This window comes from Mustela nigripes, chromosome 13, assembly GCF_022355385.1.
Source record: "Mustela nigripes isolate SB6536 chromosome 13, MUSNIG.SB6536, whole genome shotgun sequence".
Lineage (NCBI taxonomy): Eukaryota > Metazoa > Chordata > Mammalia > Carnivora > Mustelidae > Mustela > Mustela nigripes.
Window position 1 is genome coordinate 70092127 of NC_081569.1, and position 25547 is coordinate 70117673.

Here is a 25547-nt window from a genome sequence, read left to right on the forward strand (position 1 = left end):
ACAGAGATTACAAGTAGGCAGAGAGGCAGGCAGAGAGAGAGAGGAGGAAGCAGGCTCCCTGCTGAGCAGAGAGCCCGATGCGGGACTTGATACCAGGACCCTGAGATCATGACCTGAGCCGAAGGCAGCGGCTTAACCCACTGAGCCACCCAGGCGCCCGGATTTTTAAAGTTTTGACATTTTCATTAACCCATTGGGATAGAAAACTGAGTTTGCCCTTTTGCTATTTTTTTTAATTTAGTAAGTGAAAATATTAGATTAATTCAATATTTTGACTTCCAAATGAAGTCAGATATGTCACAGCAAACTCACACTTTTGAATTCACTTCACTTTATGCCAGTAACAACAAATAAAAGCAAAATTTTTACCTTTCCTTCCTCAAGGCGAAGCAGGAGGACTTTATCTCCTGGTTTATAATCTTTGAGCAGCTCTGCTGACTTCCAAACTTCCTCAGGATCAGGTATCCAAACTCTGGCAAACTAGAAGACAAATAAACAAAAAATTAAACTAGCAAATCAATTCATTTACAATAATATGTAAACACATCATGATTTATATATGATGAAACAATTTATAAAAGAATAAATCTTGGCCAATATGAAATTTACTTTTTAAATTCATAGTTGCATAAAAGTACTTCAGTCCCAGTAGTACCATCATGCCCACATTATATAAAAAGCATGCTCTGTATTGTGGTAATAATGTCAAAATACATGTAAATCAAATCATTCTATTGTATACCTTAAACATACATAGTATCATATGTCAATTATATCTCAATAAAATTGGAGGGAAAAGTATGCTCTGAACAAACAGCTACAATTAAAGTTTGAATTTGCTTTATGTAGTAAATGTCACCTGGAGATGTAATTTCAGGTAAATCTACATATAAATCTATTTTTTCATTGAATATGGACCTTCAAAAATCTGAAAACATGATTGTGAAGCTGGATATGGTGGCTCTGCCAGCTTCAACAATACAGCTATCTTTTTATAATAGCAATTTGAATCTTTGATTATGGGTTTCATCCTGTGTTCTGCAAAGATTTTATGAATTCCTCAGAGGCCATTAAGGTGTGGAAAAGAGGAGAGTAAGCTTGTAGCTTGGAGCCACAGTAGCTTTATAGACGGGGCATCTGGAATTTTCTCTGAAGAAAGCTCTGTTGTTAATTAAAAAGAAAAAAATTAAGAAAGCATTGTTGTCTAGTAGTTTGTCTTCATTGTTAAATAAAGATGAGTGAAAATGGTATATTGGACCAACAATAAGTTGGCTCTCATAGCCTCAATATCATGAAAGGTCTGGTAATCAGTCATCAGGGGTTCCTGAAGCAGCAGATCTTTAGCCTCAAACAGACACTTTTGGACTTAACCCAATTTTGGACTTTGGATCAATTTTGAAGAAAGAGAAAAATATATGTTAACATGAATGAGTCCTCCAAACACCACATTGAAGAAAAGTTTTATGATTGCTTGGGTTTCTCAGGAAGGAATCTCCCTTTATGTACATTAAACTTTGATGTTCATTTTCAGGAATATATCACATATAAAAATAATACCACCACCAGCCTTTCTCTGCTTTCTTTTCCTCAAGCTTGTATTACTACTTGAACTTACTATTAATGTGATCGCTTCTTTACTTATTTATTATTTCTCCTCCTCCTTTAGAATACACTCCATGTCTGCCTGTTCAACATTGTATTAAGTACCTGTGGACATAGCAGGTTCACAGCTGGGCACTTAGTATTTAAGGAAAGAATCTCAGAATAAAGGGCATAAATTGAATAAAAGTAGAATGGTTAAAAAAAAATGTGTCATTGCTTTACTTTTCTCTTATTATTACAGATTCATCAAAACTTTTTGTCTCAACAGTTTGCAAAGGAAAGAGTACTGAACTAGGTTATGACTATCTCACAGGCATCTTAACCTTTATTTCAGGCATCTGTAAAATGGGATGACAGCAGTACTCACTTAGATCATCTCAAGGGCTTTCATACATAGAAACTTTGTGAAAAGCATAAACCAATAGGTAAGTACAGGTTGAGATTGCTACCAAGTGTGTATTCCATAAGAAATGATTGCTAATATTATTTGTAAATATGTCACTGAAATTTGTTTTATTACTTTCCTCCCAGTTACACAGTCCACAAACTGAGTAACAGCTGTCAGTAAATTTACCAGAGGCTACTAAGGCTTTACAAATGTTTACTAAAATGTTAGTCATTCAATAAACATTATGTGTACCAACTGCTCCCACTCTGAAGCTCACTTTAGAGAGCCAGTATTTTATTCAACTTTCTCTGGAAGGGTTTACTGGTTCCAGAAGAGATATGTAGTATGTGAGATTCAGAGTCATGAAATTACCTACTACCCTGACTGATGAAAGCACAAAAAAGCAAAATGGATCTACGTGAGTTTGTAGAAGCATGACTGACCTGCTCTGAACAGGAGGAGATTTTTAACTAAATCTAGAAAGATGCACCTTCCTGTGATTTGCATCAGTGATATGCACTCTTGCCAAAGGCTAGATTTCCAAGAGCAGGGAGTTAACAACACTTATAAACAGTATAGGGGGGCTTCGGACCTTACACTCACCACAGGCAAGGTATTTAAACACCAAACATCATCCTGACAACCAAATCCCCCATTATCCTATCTCTGTCTCTTGGGAAAGTATCCAAGGAGAAATAGGTCAGAACTCAGTCTATTATTACCATTGTCTTTTTATGGTTCTTTTCCACCCTAACCTATGAAATTGGTGACTGTGCAAAAACAACCCTACCAGAACTGGGTCAGTCTGGGAAATATATATATATCTTAGTTGCTGCAACCGAGAGAAATTCCAACCTGACAATGCCCTTCCTATCGTCTCTGTCACCTCCAACCATACTTTCTTCTTTTACCCTAGGCCACCAGTGAGAATACATACAGCAGCCCTGAGAAAGAGGACTGAACTTGTCCAGCCACATCCTGAGGGGAGACTGCAGGAAGACTGCAGTGGCAAGACAAGGCCCCAAGATCATAAGAGAAACATGGAAATGGAACACAACAGCAAGGTTCAGGAAGGAATCAGAAACAGGGGTGGGCACACATACCCACTAAGTCTGCTCAGCATTTCCCAGGGAAAACAGAAGCAAAAGATAACCCTAGCCAAAGCGAATCAGACGGGACACAGCTCCCAACAAGACAAGGGAGGGTCCAATGTCATGCAAGGCTGCAGTCTTATAATTAGCTAGTAGAGAGTGAGACTTTCCTGCAATGCTCTTCATTCTTTTCTCCTACTCACACTACTCCAATTTTGTCTCTTGAATATCACATTTAGGATACCTCAGACCTTATTTTAGCTATTTACAGATCAATCTACCTCCCACGCCAGACTATATACTCCTTAAAGGCACCCGGGAATCCTCTCTAAGGTTGGTCAACTCCCTTACCCATGGTGGGTGAGCAGCACACAAGATAAATAAAGGTAGGACAAGGTATGGAAAAAAGGTGGGAGAACTGGGACAAGAGGTGCAGAGGCACATCACAGGCCTACTTCAGGATTTTCCCTGAGTCCACAAAGCACACTAGAGATGGGGAAGGCCAAGAGAAGGTCAGAGGCCAAAAGAAGAGAGATCTGTGAAGTGGTCCGCAGAGTTAACTGCTGTAGAAACCAGCAGGAGAAGGGAAAGCAAGGATTTGGGGTCTGAGGTACTGAGACTACAGCCAAAAAAAACTGTGGGAGATGAAGGAAACATAAACAGGCTTAGAAGAGTTAACATTACAATGTAAACACATCAAAGAAGATTCAGGACAATTCAAAGGAACTCCTGATGACAAAGGAGAGTAAGGACAAAATGGAGATGAGCTAAATATTATGATAACAGGCAAAATCTGAGTAAATAAGGCTACCACAGAGTTAAGTTGTGTAATAGCTTACAAGGGAAATAAAAACCATCTGTCTGTCTGCAGTACAGCTTAAAAAGGCCTGCCTGGCAATGATGAGGTAATAATGACAGGGTCTAATGCCAGAGCCCTGGAAAGGTGAGTTTGGGAGACAGGCTTGCACTGGTACTTCCGAAAGGGGCACAAACAGAGCTAGCTCAGCCTAACATGGCCCTCCTACCTTCTTCGGATTACACCCATCCCTGTACGTGTAAGGAGGCATGAGTCATCTTTCTTTTTGTATCCTCTCACAATGACAACACTCAAGATGTTCTTGATTAATGCAGATGACTCACTAGAAATTTTGCTAACTTGCACTTGTCAGTCAAGGAGCTCTGAGATGTGGGCACCACGAGCAGTTTTTCTGAAGCCTCAGAAACTTTGGGAACAAGACTGACAGCACTGAGTAAATGAACAATCCCTGAGTCCCCAAAAAAATCTGACCCATGTGATTCTCTCCCCTCCCCCAAACTCCCAAATCCCTTACTCACTTTTCATACAGCACATGTGCACATCTCTCCTAGCTCCCCTATTAAGTCACAAGCAGCTTGGCAACATAGAATCTGCCTTGGTTCCTGCATGTTTGCAAAAATGAATGCTTTAGGGGCACCTGGGTGGCTCAGTGGGTTAAGCCTCTGCCTTCAGCTCAGGTCATGGTCTCAGGGTCCTGGGATTGAGTCTCTGCTCAGCAGGGAGCCTGCTTCCTCCTCTCTCTGCCTGCCTCTCTGCCTGCTTGTGATCTCTCTCTCTGTCAAACAAATAAATAAAATTTTAAAAAATGAATGCTTTATGTGACAATTCAAACAAGGTTATGATAAACACTAAGTGTCCTAGGACATGCACTGAAGCAGGAGAAAAATTCTGAATTATCAACAACGTCTCCTCAGAATCCTGATAGTAACACTGATGCTCTATATGGTTCCAAGTAATTCCATAAACCTTATGACATATTTTGGTGTAAGAAAAGATCAGGAACTACTACCTTAAAGCAAATGCACATATACATGTATATATATTACACATACACACACGCATATATTATATATACATATCTATGTATATAGATTGTGTTCGCGATGGAAGAAATAAATATATACTTCTGGAACACAATCCTTCCCTTTCTCAACCAATAGACTCCCATTTATCCTTCATATCTGTGTTAAAGTACTACCTCCTCCTTAGAAGCCTTTCTTTCCTCATCATTTGGCACTCCATTCTCAAGGTTCCCATTACCTCATATAATCTTCACTAGAATTCTCATCCCACTAAATGAAAATTTTGTGTGCCTAATATCCCTTCAGCAACTGTGAAGTGTATATATATACACTTGGGGGTAGGGGTCTATCTTCTTTATCCTTGTCTCTTCAGCACTTAATATAGGGCCTGTCTATAATAATTTGTGCATGAACCTTTGTTAAGTGAATGTTCTTGGCCTCATACATTATACTCTAAGAGGGCACACTAAAAGAAGTATGGGAAAGAGGCTCTCAGAATCTTCTGGAAGGGTCTATAATTTCCAGAAATAGAGAAAGATGTAAGCAACATTAGATGATTGAGTTACATAGGAAATCATGGTGTGATAGAAGGAAAAAAGACAGACATGTAGGGAGTAGAGAAGTAATGAAATATTCTTCCCTCTCCCTCGCAACACAAACCCATGTCTCCATGCCTTCAAAATTCATGTTTGTTTTTTTAAGATTTTATTTATTTATTTGTCAGATAGAGAGAGAGCATGTGTGAGAGCAAGGGAGCACATGCAGGGAGAGCAGCAGGCAGAGGGAGAGGAAGATGCAGGCTCCCCGCTGAGCAAGGAGCCCAAAGTGGGACTCGACCCCAGGACCCTGGGCACATGACCTGAGCCAAAGGCAGACGCTTAGCCAACTGAGTCACCCAGATGCCCCAAAATGTGCATGATTTAAAAGTAAACTGAATTTGTCAGCTTCTAGCAGGAATTGAAATTATTTTAAACTTTTGAAAAAAATAAGAACTCTTCAAATTATTGGATACAAGCAAAAGTTAAATAATCCTACTTCTCTAGAATTTCATATGAAGATGGCAGAACTTTGGAATGAATATTTTTAGACACTGCCATTCTTTAACATTGCTGTAAAAACTATTTTTAGAACTAGGTCTCACTTTAGAAGCACAGTCTTAATATGCACATCAAGAAAAATGACTATTTCCATCTATAATTAGCTAGTGGTAGTTGAGGATAAATTACAAAATTTTAAACAAGTAAAATAATCAAAGGCAAAACATAATCACCAACAAAGAAAGGAACCATACTGATCATCTTCATCACAAGGCCTTTGTTTCCCTAGGCTTTGTTTCACTTTTCTGTCTTTTACGTAATTCTTGCAATACTCTTTATAATCATTATTATTATTTTTTAAGATTTTATTTATTAAAGAGAGAAATCACAAGTAGATGGAGAGGCAGCCAGAGAGAGAGAGAGATAGGGAAGCAGGCTCCCCGTTGAGCAGAGAGCCCGACGCGGGACTCGATCCCAGGACCCCGCGATCATGACCTGAGCCGAAGGCAGCGGCCTAACCCACTAAGCCACCCAGGCGCCCCTATAATCATTATTATTAAAGAGGTTCTTCATTCAACAAACAGACAGAGAGTGGTTAAATAACTGGCCCCCAAATCACTCAGCTAATAAATGAACAGAGACAAGATTCAAACCCAGGATGATCCTGAACTTCAAGATGCTTAAGAAGAATGAGGAAGAATAAGACCAATATAATCCAAATTAATTGCTTTCTCCTGATTGTGACCAAAGTTGCCCAGTTAAGCAAACTTCACACCTTCCTACCATTTTTAACACTTGCTCCCAATTTAGAGAACAGGGTACATACATGGTCATGGTAACTATGTACAGGCCTCTGTATATAGATAGATGTCTTCCTCCCACACAGAATATCTATCATCTGATCAATGATTGGGTGCTGAAAGAAGTCATGGGTAATTTTTAAATATCAAATAAAATGTCCCAACATGGTAAGTTTTGAATAAATCAGACAACATATATGGTGTATGAGATAATACAGATAAGGAGACATCAGGATGTATGTAGTTCCCTTCCATTAAGAACTGGTGGCTCCCTTTGTTTTGCTCCCAGCTTTGGGGATAGACACTTCTGGCTAAGATCATGGTCTGATGCTAACCTGGGACACATTACAAGTCTTTCATGATCTGGACCCTGCCAACTTCACCAGGCTCATTTCTCACCATTCCTGACTTGTCCTTTACCCTCTAACAACTGCAAACACCATGTGGCTCTTCCGTATCTACCTCTTTTACTCCCGTTATCCCCAAGTTTGGGAAACCCCTTCCCCATCCTCATCACCCATTTAATGGCTATGTGTCCTCTAACTGCCCACCTTTCAGCAGGTTTTGACACTGACCCAGGTGCCGGAACATTTTTTGCCTGGTTTGAGACATCCCATCCTCACGGTTCCCTCAAATCACTTTCACTCCTTTTCAGTTTCCTGTGCAAGATCCTCCTTCTCTGTCCTCTCTCTGTCCTCCCTCTAAATGTTGGAATTGCCCAGATCCCTGAGGTAGTTCTGTTCTCTCTTCTAATAGTCAGGCTTTAGGACCAGACTGTTTGGGTTTTGTTATTTACTAGCTCTGAGGCTTTCTTGTGCCTCATTGACAATGAGAGTAGTAATAATGCCTACTAAATGGAGTTATCATAAGGATTAAAACTGTTAATATATGGAAAGTATTCAGAACAGTGCTTAGTCCATAGAAGGCAGTAAGTAAGCACCAAGCATCTTCATTAATATTAATATTACTATCACTGCTATTATTTTTATATTTACCCTGTATTCCACCCACCCTCATGAGTTTCTATGCAAAATTTCCCCAAATTTCTAACTCTAGTCCAGATCTTTCCATTGAACTCCAAATCTACAAACCCATATAACTATCTAAGATTTCTATTTAGAAATCTCATAGGCATCTTAAATTTAACACGCCCAAAATAGAAGTCTTTGTTTCCACTTGCTGTTAAATCTGTCCTTCCTACAGTATCCCCACTTCAGTAATAGACAGGCATCTCCACCCAGCTAATTAGCTGCTCTTGGGAGAAAACTGATAGTCTCCTATACTCTTATATCAAATCTATCATGAAGTCCTACCTCTAACATACAACTACCTTCATTCCATCTCTCCCCACCTCCACTGCCAACACCGAAGTCCTAGCACCATCATCTTTTACCCTGATGCTAGAAATAGCTCTCTATCAAGTTTTCTCCCGCATTCCCAATTCAGCAGCCAGAGTGGTTGTTTTGAAATGGAAAAATCTGCTGATGTCTCACCCTTGCTTAAAACCCTTAATAACTCAGGGGGCACCTGGGTGGCTCAGTGGGTCAAAGCCTCTGCCTTTGGCTCAGGTTGTGGTCCCAGGGTCCTGGGATCAAGGACCGCATCGGGCTCTCTGTTTGGCGGGGAGCCTGCTTCTTCCTCTCTCTCTGCCAGCCTCTCTGCCTACTTGTGATCTTTGTCTGTCAAATAAATAATAAATAAAATCTTAAAAAAAAAAAACCTTAATAACTCAGGATAAAGCATTCATATAAGGCTCTAGGGTCTTGCATTACTGGGCACATGTAATTTTTGGAGAACCACCCACATCTCAGGAGAGTTTCCACTACCCCATTGCTTAGCCCTTCTCTTCACTCTACCAAGGACCATTTGCACTGGTTTTTCTTCAACTACTTGAACAATCCATGTGGCCTCAAGCCTCAAGACCTTCCTTCATGCTTTCCCTTGGCTTGGAACCCTTAGCCTAACTGGTTGTATGACTGATTCTACTCACCTTTCACATCTCAGCTTGAATATTTATTATTTGGGAAGAACCTCCCTGATCTATCTAAATTGAGCCCCTCTGCTATGTTTTTCTCATATAATCCTGTACATTTTCTTCACTATAAAGACTATGAGGACAGGGACCGTGTTTATATTGCTCCAAACTGATACCCAAGCCTAAATATAGTGTCTGATCTGTAACAGATGCTCAACAACTATCTTTTGAATAAATGAAGGTCCGATTTCATCCAGTCTAAGACACCACCAATGACAAGATGCATTCCTAATGTAAAAAAAAAAAAAAAAAAAAATTATGCATGTCAAAATTGAGTAAATAACATTAGATCATTATTATATACATTGTTCTTACCCATATCTCCTTTTTTTTATGTCTCTGTACCTTTTCCTTCTAATTATTAAGACTTTGTCAAAAAGAAACTTTTGTAGCTTTTATTGATTAGGACAGAACTTGAAAAATACAATGCACTTTGAAAACAGTTTCAGTGTTATGACTTTCAGGAAGCAGGGGCTCCTGCTTGGACTATCCACAATATCTGGTTTTTACCTCTGCCTATGTCCTTGCTGCATTCAATTATTATTATCTTTTCACATGCCCCTCTTTTTAACTAGATTGTGACCTTTTTGAAGACAGGATCTGTGACTTATCCACTGGCATCACCTCCATACCTGGCCCAGTGGTTAGCAGCTAGATGTTCAAGAGACATCTGTCAAGAGAATGAATAAATGAATAGATGAGTCCTTAGGAGCCACAGAGCTTCCACATATTTGAAATGTGAAGGATGTTATATAGAAAGCCAGTCAAGGGGTGTCTGGGTGGCTGAGTGGGTTAAAGCCTCTGCCTTCGGTTCAGGTCATGATCTCAGGGTCCGGGGTACGAGCCCCACATCAGGCTCTCTGCCCAGCAGGGAGCCTGCTTCTCCCTCTCTCTCTGCCTGCCTCTCTGCCTACTTGTGATCTCTCTCTGTCAAATAAATGAATAAAATCTTAAAAAAAAAAAAAAGAATGAAAGCCAGTCAAGACAGAAGCCACAGAATAGATATGAAAATAATTTAATTAGCTACAAACTAAAAGCATGAGTGGAAAAAGGTAACCCAGTCATCCACTCTTCAAAATACAAGCTGGTTTGCGCAAACAAAACAGCATTTCTCAATAACAGATTACTTTAAAAATGAAGGACAGGGCACCTGGGTGGCTCAGTCATTAAGTGTCTGCCTTTGGCCCAGGTCATGATCCCAGGGTCCCGGGATGGAGCCCCGCATCGGACTCCTTGCTCAGTGGGAAGCCTGCTTCTCTCTCTGCCACTCCCCTTGCTTGTGTTCTCTCTGGTTGTGTCTTTCTCGATCAAATAAATAAATAAAATCATTTTTTAAAAAACTACATGTTGGGGTGCCTGGGTGGCTCAGTGGGTTAAGCTTCTGCCTTCGGCTCAGGTCATGATCCCAGGGTTCTGGGATAGAGTCCCCCATCGGGCTCTCTGCTCAGCAGGAAGCCTGCTTCCTTCTCTCTGCCTGCCTCTCTATCTACTTGTGATCTCTCTCTCTCTCTGTCAAATAAATAAATAAAATCTTAAAACAAAAAAACAAAAAAACAGGGGCCCCTGGGTGGCTCAGTGGTTTAAGCCTCTGCCTTCAGCTCAGGTCGTGATCCCAGGGTCCTGAGACAGAGCTCCGAATTGGGAATCTCTGCTCAGTGGGGAGCTTGTTTCCCCTTCTCTCTCTGCCTGTCTCTCTGCCTACTTGTGATCTTTGTCTGTTAAATAAGTAAATAAAATCTTTTAAATAAAAAAAAGAAAACAAGGGACACCTGGGTGGCTCAGTTGGTTGGACGACTGCCTTCGGCTCGGATCATGATCCTGGAGTCCTGGGATCAAGTCCCGCATCAGGCTCCCAGCTCCATGGGGAGTCTGCTTCTCTCTCTGACCTCACTCATGCTCTCTCTCACTGTCTCTCTCTCAAATAAATAAAATCTTAAAAAAAAAAAAAAGAAGAAGAAGAAGAAAACTACATTTTAAGTGAAATAAGTCAAGCAGAAGAAAGACAATTGTCATATGGCTTCACTCATATGTGGAGCATAAGCAAAGGCATGGAGGAACATAGGGGAAGGGAAGGAAATCCAAAGGAGGAGAAATCAGAGAGGGAGATGAACCATGAGAGACTATGGACCCTGGGAAACAATCTGAAGGTTTCAGAGAGGAGAGGGTGAGGGCAGGGGGTAACAGGGTGATGGGTATTGAAGAGGATGCATATTGTGATGAGCACTAGGTGTCAATCTAAACTAATGAACAGCTGAACACTGTATCAAAAACTAATTATGTAGTAAAAAAAAAACAAAAACAAAAACAAAAAAACTATGTAGTACAGAGTGGCTAACTGAACATAATAAAAAACACTTCATTTTTTTTTTTTAAGATTTTGTTAATTTTTTTACACAGAGAGAGAGACAGTGAGAAAGTTAACACAAGCACGGGGAGTGGGAGAGGGAGAGGCTCCTGCTGAGCAGGGAGCCCTAAGCGATGGGGGGCTCGATCCCAGGATGCTGGGACCATGATCTGAGCTGAAGGCAAACGCTTCACGACTAAGCCACGCAGGCACCCCAGTAAACTACATCTTATTAAAAGATGTACAATATTAACATGAGTGACTTAAAAATTTATAACTTACCTCCTGTACCCTGAAGTTCTACCAATTAAATACTTGCTTAGGGCACCTGGGTGGCTCAGCTGGTTAAGCAACTGCCTTCGGCTCAGTTCATGATCCCAGGGTCCTGGGATGGAGCCCAACATTGGGCTCCCTGTTCGGTGGGAAGCCTGCTTCTCCCTCTCCCCTCCCTCTGCTTGTGTTTCCTCTCTCGCTGTGTCTTTCTCTGTCAATAAATAAATAAAATCTTTAAAAAAAAAAAAATGAAGGACAGAACATGCATTAACATGAAGAGCTTCTAGGCTGATAAATGTATTCACGTTTATATCTTACATGCTATGTAACCCTCTGGCCTGTAGCTAGAGTAGTCTTTTGATCAACAGAATCCCTGTAAAAACTGTTCAAAAAAAACCTACAATTTTCACTTTGTAGCATTAATATTTTTAAATGCAAATACAACAAGTTAGGCTAATTATATAAGTCTGTCATGTTCATTTGAAATATCAAAAGCACAACTAAATGCGTGCTAAAGGCCATCGAGGCAGGTGGCCCCAGAGTTACGCTAGAAGAGGAGAGCTGCAGAGGTGATGTTGAACCCAAGGAGCTGCTGGCCATGCTTATACATTCAGCATGGTGAGACAATTACTAGAGAACCAAGAAGCAGAAAGAATTAGATATTGACGGTGGGTTGGGCCTCTGCCTTCGGCTCGGGTCATGGTCCCAGGGTCCTGGGATCGAGCCCCGCGTCGGGCTCTCTGCTCGGCGGGGAGCCTGCTTCCCCCTCTCTCTCTGCCTGCTTCTCTGTCTACTTGTGATCTCTCTCTCTCTGTGTCAAATAAATAAATAAAATCTCTAGAAAAATTTAAAAAAAAATTTAAAAAAATAGAATTAGATATTGAGGCTATAAAGCACTGACTCAACAATTCCCAAATTTTTAGAGAGAGCAGTAGTACATGCTTTTCCCTCGAGTGTGACAGCCCTAAGGTGCAAAATGGTATGACTGAATTGTTAAAGATCATGCAAACAGACTGGTTGTGGGTTCTTAACAGGACTTAAAGGAACTGGTAGGACAAAAGGAATAACAGAAAGATCAAAATCAACTGTCACTCAATCTTAGGTAGAAAACTCTCACTGTATATGCTGAGAGAATATCTTGAAAGACAAATGTAGCCCAAGCAAGCCAAGGTTCCAAAAGAGCTTTTGCCTCAGTCTTTTCCTCAGATGTCAAGCTAGTGTCCCAGCAGTGACCTGACCACAACCCTTCTCAGAGACCAAGATGAATCTCTCTGGAAATAAGAATTTCATTCTGTCTCTGATGAGTGAGGAAGGATATAGCTTCTCACTTAAACTCATGGATCTTTTTTTTTCTTAATACATAAAAAACTAAAATTGTTAAATATTGCAAAATTATGACAGCTAAAATTGCTTTCATTTTCTAGTATGATACAGAGTTAATTTCCCCTAATTTTTCCCCAATATTCCTAGATATTTACATTTTTGTTATAGAAAATCTCATTGGTATTTTAGTGTTCTTCATACATAGGAGGTTTTGTTTGGCTAACTCACTGTACAGCCTTCATAAAGCTACTCTAAATTTACTTTATTTTCAATCTATATCTGGGATAATGGGCTTCTTCTATTTACCGCCCACTGTGTAAAAAGTACTTCCTTTTATCTGACCTATAACTGCTTCTTTGAGCTTCAAAAGATGCCTCTGAGTTCTTATTTATATAACGAGTAAGTCCATGTTGCCCTCTTCATGCGCTTCATAGCTTTCTGAGCTTCCACCAGACAAAAAGTTCATTCTTTATCCTTCCAGATTGAAGGGTCCAATTTTTTTTTTGGAACAGTGCTTCACATCCTCCCACTCATTCTGACTTATTTTTAATCTCTTTGAATTTCAATTTTATCACTTACAAAATAAGCAATTAGACAGTGTAGAATCCAGAGCCAAGGTTAAGAACATGGGCTTTGGAGTCAGACAGACCTAGTAACTCCAACACTTTCCAACAGTGTGACCTTGAGGAAAATTATCCAACTTCCTTTCTCAGGATCCTTATTCATGAAACTGGTAATTAATAATACATATGTCAACAGTTAATGGTACTGTAATTGTGCTGTATAGTGACAGACAGTAGCTACAGTTGTGGTGAGCATGGCATACCATGCAGACCTACGGAATCACTATGTTGTACACCTGAAAACAATAATGCAACACTGTGTTTCAACTCTACTTCAATAAAAATAGTATGTACATCAGAGAGTTGTTACACAATTAAATGAGATAAAGTTTAAAGACCATTACATTTTATTGTCACTACCCCACACACCCCACTTCTAGATTTAAACACCTTACTGTGCTTAATCTGAATTTTTTTATTATATCTACAATGCGCTACGTGCTTTAACCCCTAACCTGAGGTTTAGTATTACTTCACTGGGGTCTTCTCCCTTCTGAGCTCTCACTAGGCTAGCCTGGAACACCCAAAACTCTTTCCGACTTCAAGGCTATTACTGAGCCCGCTGCCCAGAGCATCCTCCCCCAACCCCCAACTCTCCTTAAGACTGGTTCCTTCTCACTCTTCAGGTCTCAGTTCAGATGTCCCCTTCTCAGAAAAATACTCCTTGGCCACCCTACAAACTGGGATTATCTGTCTCCCCATCTAGCCTGAAACCCCTGTAGAAGCAGGGACCCCCAACCTAGAACAATTATCCATTAAGTACTAGGTACTCAATAACTATGCGACGAATGAAAGTGCTCAGGATAGTGTGTGGCTGGCTGAAAAAACAGGTTAGGATCAGGATCTGAAAGACCTCACATGCCATGTGAGACATTCTGACCTTTCTACTGCAGAAGACAGGAATTCATTAAAGGTTTTTAAGCCGAGTAATGAGTGACCAATTTTTCTAATTGACAGTTCTTTAAACATAATCAAAAGCACATCTTGGGGCACCTGGGTGGCTCAGTGGGTTAAAGCCTCTGCCTTCGGCTCAGGTCATGATCCCAGGGTCCTGGGATCGAGCCCCACATCGGGCTCTCGGCTCGGAGGGGAGCCTGCTTCCCCCTCTCATCCTGCCTCTCTGCCTACTTGAGATCTCTGTCTGTCGAATAAACAAATTAAAAAAAAATCTTAAAAAAAAAAGGCACATCTTGCACTACTTCTGCCTGTGATTAGTTGTTTTCCCTTCCCCCAATTATGCATATACTACTATCATTCACATTTTGTCTGTAGACTGGATTTATCTAGTATACACATAACTGCTTCCAACATGTCATTCATATTAGACAAATGGGGGTTGCTTTGAAGGGACTGGGAGTCAGCTTTCCCTAAGAGCAGGGGCTGGGAGGGCTGTTCAGCTGGTATTGCCTCATGAATGATGGGAGCAAGAGGGGAGATTCTTGCCCTGGAAATAAGAGCCTTGGGAGTAAGAAACGGGGAGAGGGTAGGAGCAAGGGGGTGGGTCGACCTTGTAGTGAGCAAACTCGGAGAGGGCAAATGGATACCTTGCAGGCTGGTTGGGTCACCTAAGGAAAAGAACACTGTTGGCCTACTTCTGAACAGAAATGTTTACTCTGGGGTTCCAGGCTGCCTCCCTAGTCCTTCAGCCCCTCCTTTTTTTTTTTTTTTTAAGTATCCTTTTAGCTCAATTTTAGTTGGAAAAAAAGCAGCTATAAAAGTTGACCTAGGGGACGCCTGGGTGGCTCAGTTGGTTGGACGACTGCCTTCGGCTCAGGTCATGATCCTGGAGTCCCAGGATCGAGTCCCGCATCGGACTCCCAGCTCCATGCGGAGTCTGCTTCTCTCTCTGACCTTCTCCTCACTCATGCTCTCTCTCATTGTCTCTCTCTCAAGTAAATAAATAAAATATTTAAAAAAAAAAAAAAGTTGACCTAGGCCCTATATTTGCAATAAAGGCTGGCCCAAAAGATGTTTACAGAAATTTTAAAAACTTCTGGGTGGCAAAATGCATCATGAACCAAGTCAAAATGCAAACTGGCCCAAAAAAATCTGTAGCAAACTAATCCTTTTAATGTATAATGAACTCTTACAAATTAAATAAGAAAAAGACAAACAACCCCAGAGCAAAAACAGGGAAAAGAAAAAAATAGGCGGGATGCCTGGTGGCTCAGTTGTTAGGCATCTGCCTTCAGCTCAGGTCATGATCCTAGGGTCGTGGAATCAAGCCCTGCATCAGGCTCCCTGCTCAGCCTGCTCCTCCCTCTCCCACTCCCCCTGCTTTTGTTCCCTCTCTCACTCTCTCTCTCTGTCAAATAAATAAAGTCTTAAAAAAAAAAAATCACCAAAGCACCACTAAAAAAATTAAACATAAGAAAAGATGTTTAATCACATTATTACTTTAAAAAAATACAAATTCAAAACACAATTTAAAATTTCATGTATTGAATTTGAAAAGACTGAAAGGGTTGATAATAATATGGATTGGGAAGAAAGGAGATAATCAGGTGTTTTCATGCATTGGTGATAAGATAAATAGGCACAATTTTTTTTTTAATCGGCACAATTTTTTAGACAGAAATTTAATAACTTCTTTTACAATGTAAAGTATATATTTCAGGGATGCATACCAAACTGGGAGGAAAGCAGACTTCTGATCTTGCACTTTATGTATTTCTATATTTTACTTTTTTTTTGTAAGTGCTACTTTTTTGATAAACCAAAAGTTTAAAAAAAGAAAGCATATCCATGACTGAGAAAATCTCTATCTAGAAATCTTCCCCATGAGATATTAGAAAATACAAATAATTCTTTCCAAAGTTGTTCTGCAGCATTGTCTATAAAAGTGAAAATTTAGAAATGACACAAAGGTCAGTATACATCTATATTAATAAAAGGGTTAATAAAACTACAGCAATATATAATTAACAGATTAAGGTGCATCTTTACAGTGGAATACTAAGAAAGAATAAGTAGGTCTATATGTACTGACATAGAAAGATTCTGTTAATTGAAAAAAGGCAAGTTGTGAAACAGCATCATTTTGTGGTTAAATCTGTTCAAAATATATTCATATATCCCAGTAATGGAGCAGCTTGACACCACAGATGTGCATTCAGGGTTTACACTCTTTGTGACCAATGCTGAAAGTCCACAGCATCTGAGCATTGACCGTTTTGCCTAGCCATGAATTAGTGACACCCGTTGTTGAGACCTCTCTGGGGAAGGGGGAGCAGAGCTGGACAGCGGATCTGGCCCTGCCCTGGACTCTATCTCAGTGTAACTTTGCTCTTCCCCATTAGTCTGTGTGTGCACTCCTGAAGAGATAGGAAACTTTCTTTGTAGGACAGAGCTGTGAAAGAAAGCCACCTGTTCACACCTGTGATGGAAGTGAAGCTTATGTAGCGGTCTCTGAAAGTGACTCTTCTAACCCCACACTGTCTCCTCTACCCAGGTCCCCACAGCCCCACCTAGCCTTGGTCTGGGGCGCAACCCCTGCCCTCCTCTCCAGCTTTATCTCTCCCCACACTTCTCTGCTTTTTCGTGGCCAGCTCCACTTGTTTCTTTCAGTTCTTCAAAGATGCCAGACTCTCTCCATCAAAAGACTTCTCACAATCTGTGCCCCTGCTTGGAATTCTCCTCCCCTCCCCTGATTAACAGCTAGGCTTCTTTCAAACATCAACTTGGTCTTTTTCTGAAAATTGTCCCTCATTGATTAGCTCCCATTGCTCTGTGTGCCTTTATAGCACTCAGTACAGGTAGGACTTGACATTTTTCTCTCTCCTCCTGGTAAGCTCCATCCTGTCTCTTTTTGTGTATTGTATCATCTCTATCATCCAGCACAGCCTGGCATAAGAATGAATGGTAGGTGTATGTCTGTATAATTATGGATAAGACATTAAGCACACTACGTAAAAAGCTACCACCCCAACGAACAAGTGGAACTTGAAATTATAAATTCAATACCATTAACTTTAAAGCCCCCCCAAAATGAGGGGCTCATTGGGTTGAGCTTCTGCCTTCGGCTCGGGTCATGATCTCAGACTCCTGGGATGGAGACCCACATGGGGCTCCCCCCTTGTCAAGGAGTCTGCTTCCCCCTCTCTCTTTGCCTGCCTCTCTGCCTACTTGTTATCTACTTCTCTGTCAAATAAATAAATAAATAAAATCTTTAAAATGAAATAACCCCTCCCAAAATGAAGTACTGAGGTATAAATCTAACAAGACATGTATGAGATTTATATGAGGAAAACTACAAAACTCTGGTGAATAAAATCAAAGAAGAACTAAATAGATAGAGAGGTATTACATGTTCATGATTAGGAAGACTCAATATTGTCAAGGTGCTGGTTCTTCCCAATTTGATCTACAGATTTAATGCAATTCCAATCAAAAGCCCAGCAAATTATTTTAGGGATATTGACAAAATGGTTCTAAAGTTTATATGAAGAGGCAAAAGACCCATGACAGCCAACACAATCTTGAAGAACAAAGTTGGAGGGCTGATACTATCTGACTTCAAGACTTATTATAAAGCTATAGTAATCAAGACAGTGTGATATTGGTAAAATAATAATAATAATAATAATAAAATAAACAAAAAGATCAATGGGACAGAACAGAGAAGCCAGAAATAGATCCACATAAATACAGTCAACTGATCTTTAACAAAGAACAAGACAGTGGTAATACAATAGAGCCAAGATAGTCTTTTCAATAAACGTTATTAGAATAACTGGATATCCACATACAAAACAAGCAAGCAAACAGACAAAACTCCCCCAAACAACAGAATCCAGACACAGACCTTACACCTTCAGAAAGATAAACTCAAATGGATTACAGATTTAAAATGTAAAGCACAAAATTCCAAAACTCCTGGAAGATAACAGAGGAGAAAATCTAGATGACCCGGTGTGGTGGTATCTTTTTAGACACAATACCAAAGGCATGACCTATGAAATGAATAATTGATATGTTGGACTTCATTAAAATTAAAAACTTCTGCTCTGTGAAAGACAACATCAACAGAATAAGAAGACAAATTGGATTGCAAGAAAATATTTGCAAAAGACACATCGGATAAAGGATTATTACCCAAAATAGACAAAGAATTTTTAAAACCCAACAATAAGAAACAACTAACATGATTTAAAAAATGGACCAAAGATCTTAAAAGACACCTCTCCAAAGAAGATTTACAAATGGCAAATAAGTATATGAAAAGATGCTCCACATCACATAGCATCAGGAAAATGCAAATTAAGACATCAAAGAGGTACCCCTATATACCTATTAGGATGGCCAAAATTCAGAACATAGTCAAGGATGAGAACAACAGAAACTCTCACTCATTGCTTGTGGAAATGCAAAATGGTACAGCCATTTCGGAAGTCAATCTGGTAGTTTCATACAAATCCAAACATATTCCTACCATATGATCCAGTAATCACACACCCTGTATTTGCACAAAGGGGTTGAAAACTCAGGTCTACACACACAAAAAAAACACAGATGTTTACAGCAGCTTTATTCATAATTGCCAAAACTTGGAATCAACCAAGATGCTCTTCAGTAGGTGAATGAATAAATAAACTGTGGTACATCCAGACAATGGAATACTATTCAGTGCTAAACAGAGATGAGCTATCAAGCTATGAAAACACATGGAACAATCTGAAAAGGCTACATACTATATGATTCCAACTACAGGACATCCTGGAAAAGACGAGTATGGACAGAGACAATAAAAATATCAGTGATAGATGGGGTGGGAGTGGGGAAGAGATGAACAAGCAGAACACAGGTGATTCGTAGGGCAGTGAAAAAACTCTGTGTGATAAAACAATGGCTACACGTCACACACATCTGTCCACACCTACAGAATGTACAACACCAAGAGTGAACTACAATGTAAACTATGGGCTTTGGATAATTATAAAGTGGCAATGTAGGTACCTCATTTGCCCTCTGGTGGGGGAAGTTGATAATGGGGAAGGCTATACATGTCTGGGGGGCTGGGAGTATATGAGTAATCTTTGTATCTCTCTCTCAATTTTGCTGTGAACATTAAACTGCTCTTAAAAAAATAAAGTCTTGAGGCACCTGGGTGGCTCAGTCGGTTAAGCATCTGCCTTCAGCCCAGGTCATGATCCCAGAGTCCTGGGATCAAGCCTGGAATCAAGCTCCCTGCTCCCTGGTCAGGCCCCTATTTGTGATCTCTCCCTCATGCTATCTCTATCTCTCAAATAAATAAAAAATCTTTTTAAAAAAATAAATAAAGTCTTTTCAAAAAAGTTAGGCACTTAGTTGAAACTTGTCATTTTATTTATTTATTTATTTAAATTTAAGTAATCTCTGCACCCATTACAGGACTCAAACTCACAACCCCTAGATCAAGATTCACAGACTCTTCTGACTGAGCCAGCCAGGCACTCCCAAAATTTGTTATTTTATATAAATGAGGCCTATCTCCATACAATCAGAGTTGATTCTAGGAATTAATAGTGATTATGACAGGAAAAAAATTAGTTCTTTTAATCTTTTATAGCATGTCTATTTTGTTTTTCATGTGTGAAGGAAGAAATAAGAACTAAATACTAATCACCATGGAAACTTGATTGTCAAACAACTGCAGAGTCTTCAGCTAAAACTCAAAGAACTTCACCTAGACCATCTACAATTTGATCTATTTATATTCAGCTTTTAACTCACCCAGGAAACACCTGCAGAATTCAGGAAAACCCCTGGCTATTTCAAACCACAAACAAAGTGTGGAATTTTAGAACCAGAAAGAAGTTAAAGATTATTTGATCCAAACATCTCATTCATAAGCAAACTTAAAACCCCAAGGACAATACATCTAGACTGCAAAGCTGGCTCAGACCAGACACAGCACCAGACCCAGAATGCCCTGAGTCTCAGGATCTGAGAGTCTCTTTGCTTCCTCTGGCTTGGCCCCTCTCTGCCTCTCCGTCTCTCAGCTGCTCAGTATGAGCACTCTCTCACTCATGTGCTCTGCTCTCTCTCTTTCTCCACCCAACCCCCCTACCATCCCCCTGTGCCTCCCCCTCCCTCTGGCTCTCCTTGTCACTGAATCTCTCTCTCTCTCTCTGAGTCAGACTGAATAGATCTCTAAGAAATTGTACAGCTGCACAAATGGTGTAAGGAAAGCAAAATCAAGACTCAGCAAAAAGTATACTTTATTACTGCACAGCTCAGTTTCCCACACCCTTCCCTTAGTAGACAGAGTAAAGGCTGGAGACTGGTACAGTGAGGCCCACAGGAAAATACCCTCCTTAGCTTCATCTCGCCTTAGCTTCAATCCTTAGCTGTGCCTCCAGCACAATCAAAATCCACAGAGCTACAAAGTGCAAACCACAGTTTCCTTTACATAGGACTAAACCGATTTATCCAAATGTTTCATTCATTCAGCAACTATTTACTGAGTACCAATTCTATACTAGGCATAGGTCTAGGCCCTGGGATACAGCATCTGCACCGACGGGGGGCCTTATGTTTGGTTTCCCTTGTATCCATCCACTTGGGGAACTGGAGAGTCTGAGAGAGCCCTGGCATTTGCCTGTGGGCTGGACTACACTATAGATACTCATTAGGTTAAGTCTTTATAATCACGTCCATTGATTGACTACAGAAGTTGGGGCAGCACTTGATTCAAGCACATTCCTTCTCAACGTTGCCAAAATCCTGATCAGCCCTTGTACAGTAAAAATCAGGTGGTGTTCCTGTAACTCATGGCTGACATGTTGTTGCAACAGAAGCTAGGGTCATCCTTATTGGAGGTAAATCGTCTATAGCAACGAAAACAGTGTTTAATGTAACCATGAATGGCCTGGAGATTCTACAATAATTTCTATTTGACGTTATGCCATAACCGATTCTTTGTGGTTCCGGAGTCTTTATTATACATATATTCTATACCATACACTGTTCTAAGAACTGCAGAAACAAAAATGAGAAGGGTTTTTTGCCCTCCCCTCAAGGACACAAACAGATAAATACTATGACATGGTAAGTGAAGGTATGCACAAGGTGGTGGGGGAGCCCAGAGGAGGCAAACATCACCCAGCCTGGGCAGAGAGAACACAGAGTGGCTTTCCAAAGGAGGGGATACATAAATAGATAACGTGAATAGGAGTTAGCCAGGCAACTGGGGTGCATGTTCTACACAGAGACCACAGGGGTGAATGAAGACAAGGTAATGAAATATTTGTGAGGAATACAAGCAGTTTAGAATCACTGTAGTAAGAAATGAGAGGAAACCAGAGAGATGCCCAGAGCTCAGATCATGAAAGTCCTGGCACATAGTAGGTGTGTAAGAAGTACTTGATGAAGGAATTGTCTAGAACTTTCATCAAGAAAAAGGTATGAGTATGCAATTATGCATGTTGGGCATATTTTATATATTAATTTTGTTAGCAGAAACAAAATATAATACATCAGTGGAATTATAAGGACAAGACACAGTCAGCAAAAACATAGCTCACTCAGCATGCTACTTGGAAATGCAGGCATCATAAAGAGGAAATGGCTGGACAGTTTTGATATTCCCGTGACCAAAAGAAAGGGAAGACCCAGGGTGTGTCTGCACAGAAGACACGGGCAAAGATCATATGGCGAAAGATAAAAGGGGGTTGCTCAGAACCTGTGAGCTTCTTGGATATAGCAACCATCACTTTTTTCTGCCACTGGCCTACACACAACCAACATAAATAAGCCAAGGGTCTATGACTCTGCCTGCCTTTCTTCATGGCATCACGTGGAGGAAATTGAACTGGGAAAGAGTAGAACTCATATTCTTAATAGTTGTCTTTTGTGTATGGGCTCAAGTTCTTTGCTACTGCTGAAAAGGAAAGAGGGTACCCAGAGATGAGAGGAAAGGAAGTCAACACCATCCATACCCTAACAATTCCATACTGAAACACACAGAAACTCTAAATCAGGGTGGAGTTTAAATAAGTATAAGAATATAGAAGCAGTGAAGTTAACAAGAGAGGAAGAATAATAAAAACCTTTCAATACACTAACATCCAAAACAACTCAACAAGGTGAAAATTATCTTTGATTTGTTGTTGTTGTTGTTCATAGTATATTTTTTAAATAAAAAGGCTGTGTATGTATGGGGTCAAGGATATATGGGAACTCTCTGTACTTTCTACTTAAGTCTGCTGTGAAGCTAAAACTGCTCTAAAATATAAAATCTGGGTTTTTGTGTTGTTTTTTAATGAAATTTCTCCCCCAAAAACCTAAAATTTGTCTATTAAACAGAAGTTGAAGCAGCTCACAACTGGGAGACTGAGTCCCAAGTTGCTGATCCCCTACTCCTGAGCTGTGGCTCTGATCCATGATGTTCTTAGATCACCCACCATTTTTTTTTTTCTTCTTCTTCAGGTATTGAAGGGCTTATAACTACAAGGGATTGAGAGTCACTTAAGCTCATTCAAAGGAAGGATAGGAAGAGCATATATTAAGAATACAGTGGAAACCAAGGAATAAGGAACCAGAGAAAGGGTGAGTTTCATAGAGGCCAGTACTAAAGCATAGCTGATTCCAAGGCAGGCCCAGGAAGCTCAACAACAGGGGTCTGCAGCATTTTTTTTTTAAATGTTATTTATTTATTTATTTATTTGATAGAGAAAGCACAAGCAGTGGAAGGGACAGAGGGAGAGGGAGAAGCAGACTCCCTGCTAGGCAGGAAATCTGACGCAGAACTTGATCACAGGACCCTGAGATCATGATCTGAATTAACCAAATGAGCCCTCAGGGGACCCCAAGATCTGTAGCATTTCTGACGGACCACGGCAATGGTACCACCACATGTCTATACCATTCTTCTCTGTTTTATCTTTTCTATCCTTCTCACTTGCAATTCCCAAATCAGAATATCTGAATGACTCAGTTAAATACTACTGCCTCTGTTTAGACTGAACTTTTGAAATGAGACAACATCACAAGACCCTGGCCAGCCTGTGAGTGAGCTAGCCTGGGGTCAGGGCCTCCCCTGACCCAGTCAGCTTGCCCAGAAGGGCTGGATCATCTGGTTCTCAGCAGGAGTCCAGAGTGCTGGGTGGTGGGGAGGGCTAAAGTTACCCTTGGAAGAGACTGTGGGTGTGGTAAGCACTGTGAATTCATTTATCATACACTGATGATGGCAATGCCCTGGCTAAAGTCTCAGGAGAAGGAAATGGAAAAAGTGACATCTGGGTGGCATCAGAGACTTAATAATAGAAAAAGCAATGTGTGTGAGGCCTTTAGCCGTCAAGAAACATCCAGACGATCCTGAAAAATCCATCCTTAGGGAGTGCCTGGGGGGCTCAATGGGTTAACCTTCTGCCTTCGGCTCATGTCATGATCTCAGGGTCCTGGGATGGAGCCCTGCATCGGGCTCTCTGCTCAGTGGGGAGCCTGCTCCTCCCACCCCGCCTGCCTCTCTGCCTACTGGTGATCTCTGTCTGTCAAATAAATAAATAAAATATTTTTTAAAATCCAACCTCAGCACCCAGCACTTCTTCCCACTTACTCTAATCCCATAACTTAGAAAAACATCTGCCCCCCACCCAATATTCTAGGTTCTGAAGGCATTTTAATTGAGCAAATGACCTTAAAAGACACAGTAGCAAGGATCTGAAGGCCCATTCCCAGACCCGATGAAACTTTTCCTTAGCTTATGGCCGTGTCCACATCCTCATCATAACCTTAATTGTAGTTCTTCAACTTTTAGCATCACAACACAGTAATTGGAAAAATGACTAATGTCACACTCTAGAAATGAGCAGTCCTGACCAAAAGCCTTGCTTCTGGTGGTATTAATCTCTTCTGAAAGCAACTGTAGGCAGCCCTCTCCCAAATAGGAGAAGCATGGGGATGCTAGAGCGCTGGAAGCCGCCCTAGGAAGTCAGTCAGAACTAGAGAGGCTACGTTTTAAACCTCTCCTCAACAGTTTTAGTATATAAGGTGACTGTTGAGCTCTGACACACAGACACGTGAGCTAGGGGAACAGGTCGCTAACCTGTAACACTGCATTTTAATAAAAATTAAATTGATTAGATTCATTCGATAAATGACTAAATAACTATACAAGCAGAATCAAAAGTATTCTACAACAATTATAAGAAGTTGAACATTTTGTATGTGTGCCTCCTTTTTGCACATTACATTTTCCTCCAAAGTATAGTTGAATTAGAATTCAAAGAACTGGAACACAAGAGTAGTTAGTTGTGGAGCTACAGTAGAACACGCACATACAGACACACTCACACATGCCCCTGTTTCCATACCTGGGGAGGGAAGAGGTGAATATTTAGGGGAAAGGCCTTGTATTCTCCTAAATCTTTCTATTACCAGAACAAAGATGGGCAGGAGTTAAGCTTTAACTCTGACCACTCTCTCAATTTTCACAGGCTTTTGCAGATTTAAATATTCCAAAGTGGTCATTATAAGAGATGCCACAGAATAAGAGTATATTTTTATATTCCTAAATTAATAAACAACTTTGTAGATAGAAACAAAAATTGCAGTTATATCCTTATTTCCCCATATACTTTCTGATTTAATAGTCTTTTTTTTTTTAAGATTTTATTTATTTATTTGAGAGAGAGACAGGGAGAGAGAGCATGAGTAAGGAGAAGGTGAGAGAGAGAAGCAGACTCCCCGTGGAGCTGGGAGCCCGATGCGGGACTCGATCCGGGGACTCCAAGATCATGACCTGAGCCGAAGGCAGTTGTCCAACCAACTGAGCCACCCAGGCGTCCCTTAATAGTCTTTTTTAATTGAATAAACTATCTGTTCTTTTTGAGTGATCATAATAAAGAGACTGAGTTGAATAATTACAGAACTCTTCTCAGCTAAGAAATACCCATCACTAAAAATGATCTTCATTTCTAATCAGTCTTCAACTGACACAGAAGTTCCTAATACTTTAAATGATTCCTCCTCTACTAACGATCAGTAATGACAGAACACTGATCTTTAAAAAAAAAAAAGAATAAAATAGAATTGGCTATGTGAACAAAGGTTGTCAGGTGATGAATCATTTCAATGTCAAAAAATGTTTTGGGTGTTGAATTTGAACAGTCGAGAACTTTTTTTTTATTATGTTCCATTAGCCAACATATATAGGACATCATTAGTTTTTGACATAGAGTGCATTTTCAAATACTACTGGAATTAAGGGAA

At 40.3% G+C, this 25547-nt stretch overlaps 1 protein-coding gene across 4 annotated transcripts in view; it reads right to left on the bottom strand.

The window, feature by feature from the left end:
• MYO5A (myosin VA) overlaps positions 1-25547 on the bottom strand; it is a 196726-nt gene that overhangs the window by 128273 nt on the left and 42906 nt on the right. For all 4 annotated transcript variants that reach the window (XM_059372844.1, XM_059372847.1, XM_059372846.1 and 1 more), the window contains exon 2: positions 370-480. In XM_059372844.1, the coding sequence (XP_059228827.1) occupies positions 370-480 (111 nt within the window). The remainder of the gene's footprint in view (positions 1-369; positions 481-25547) is intronic.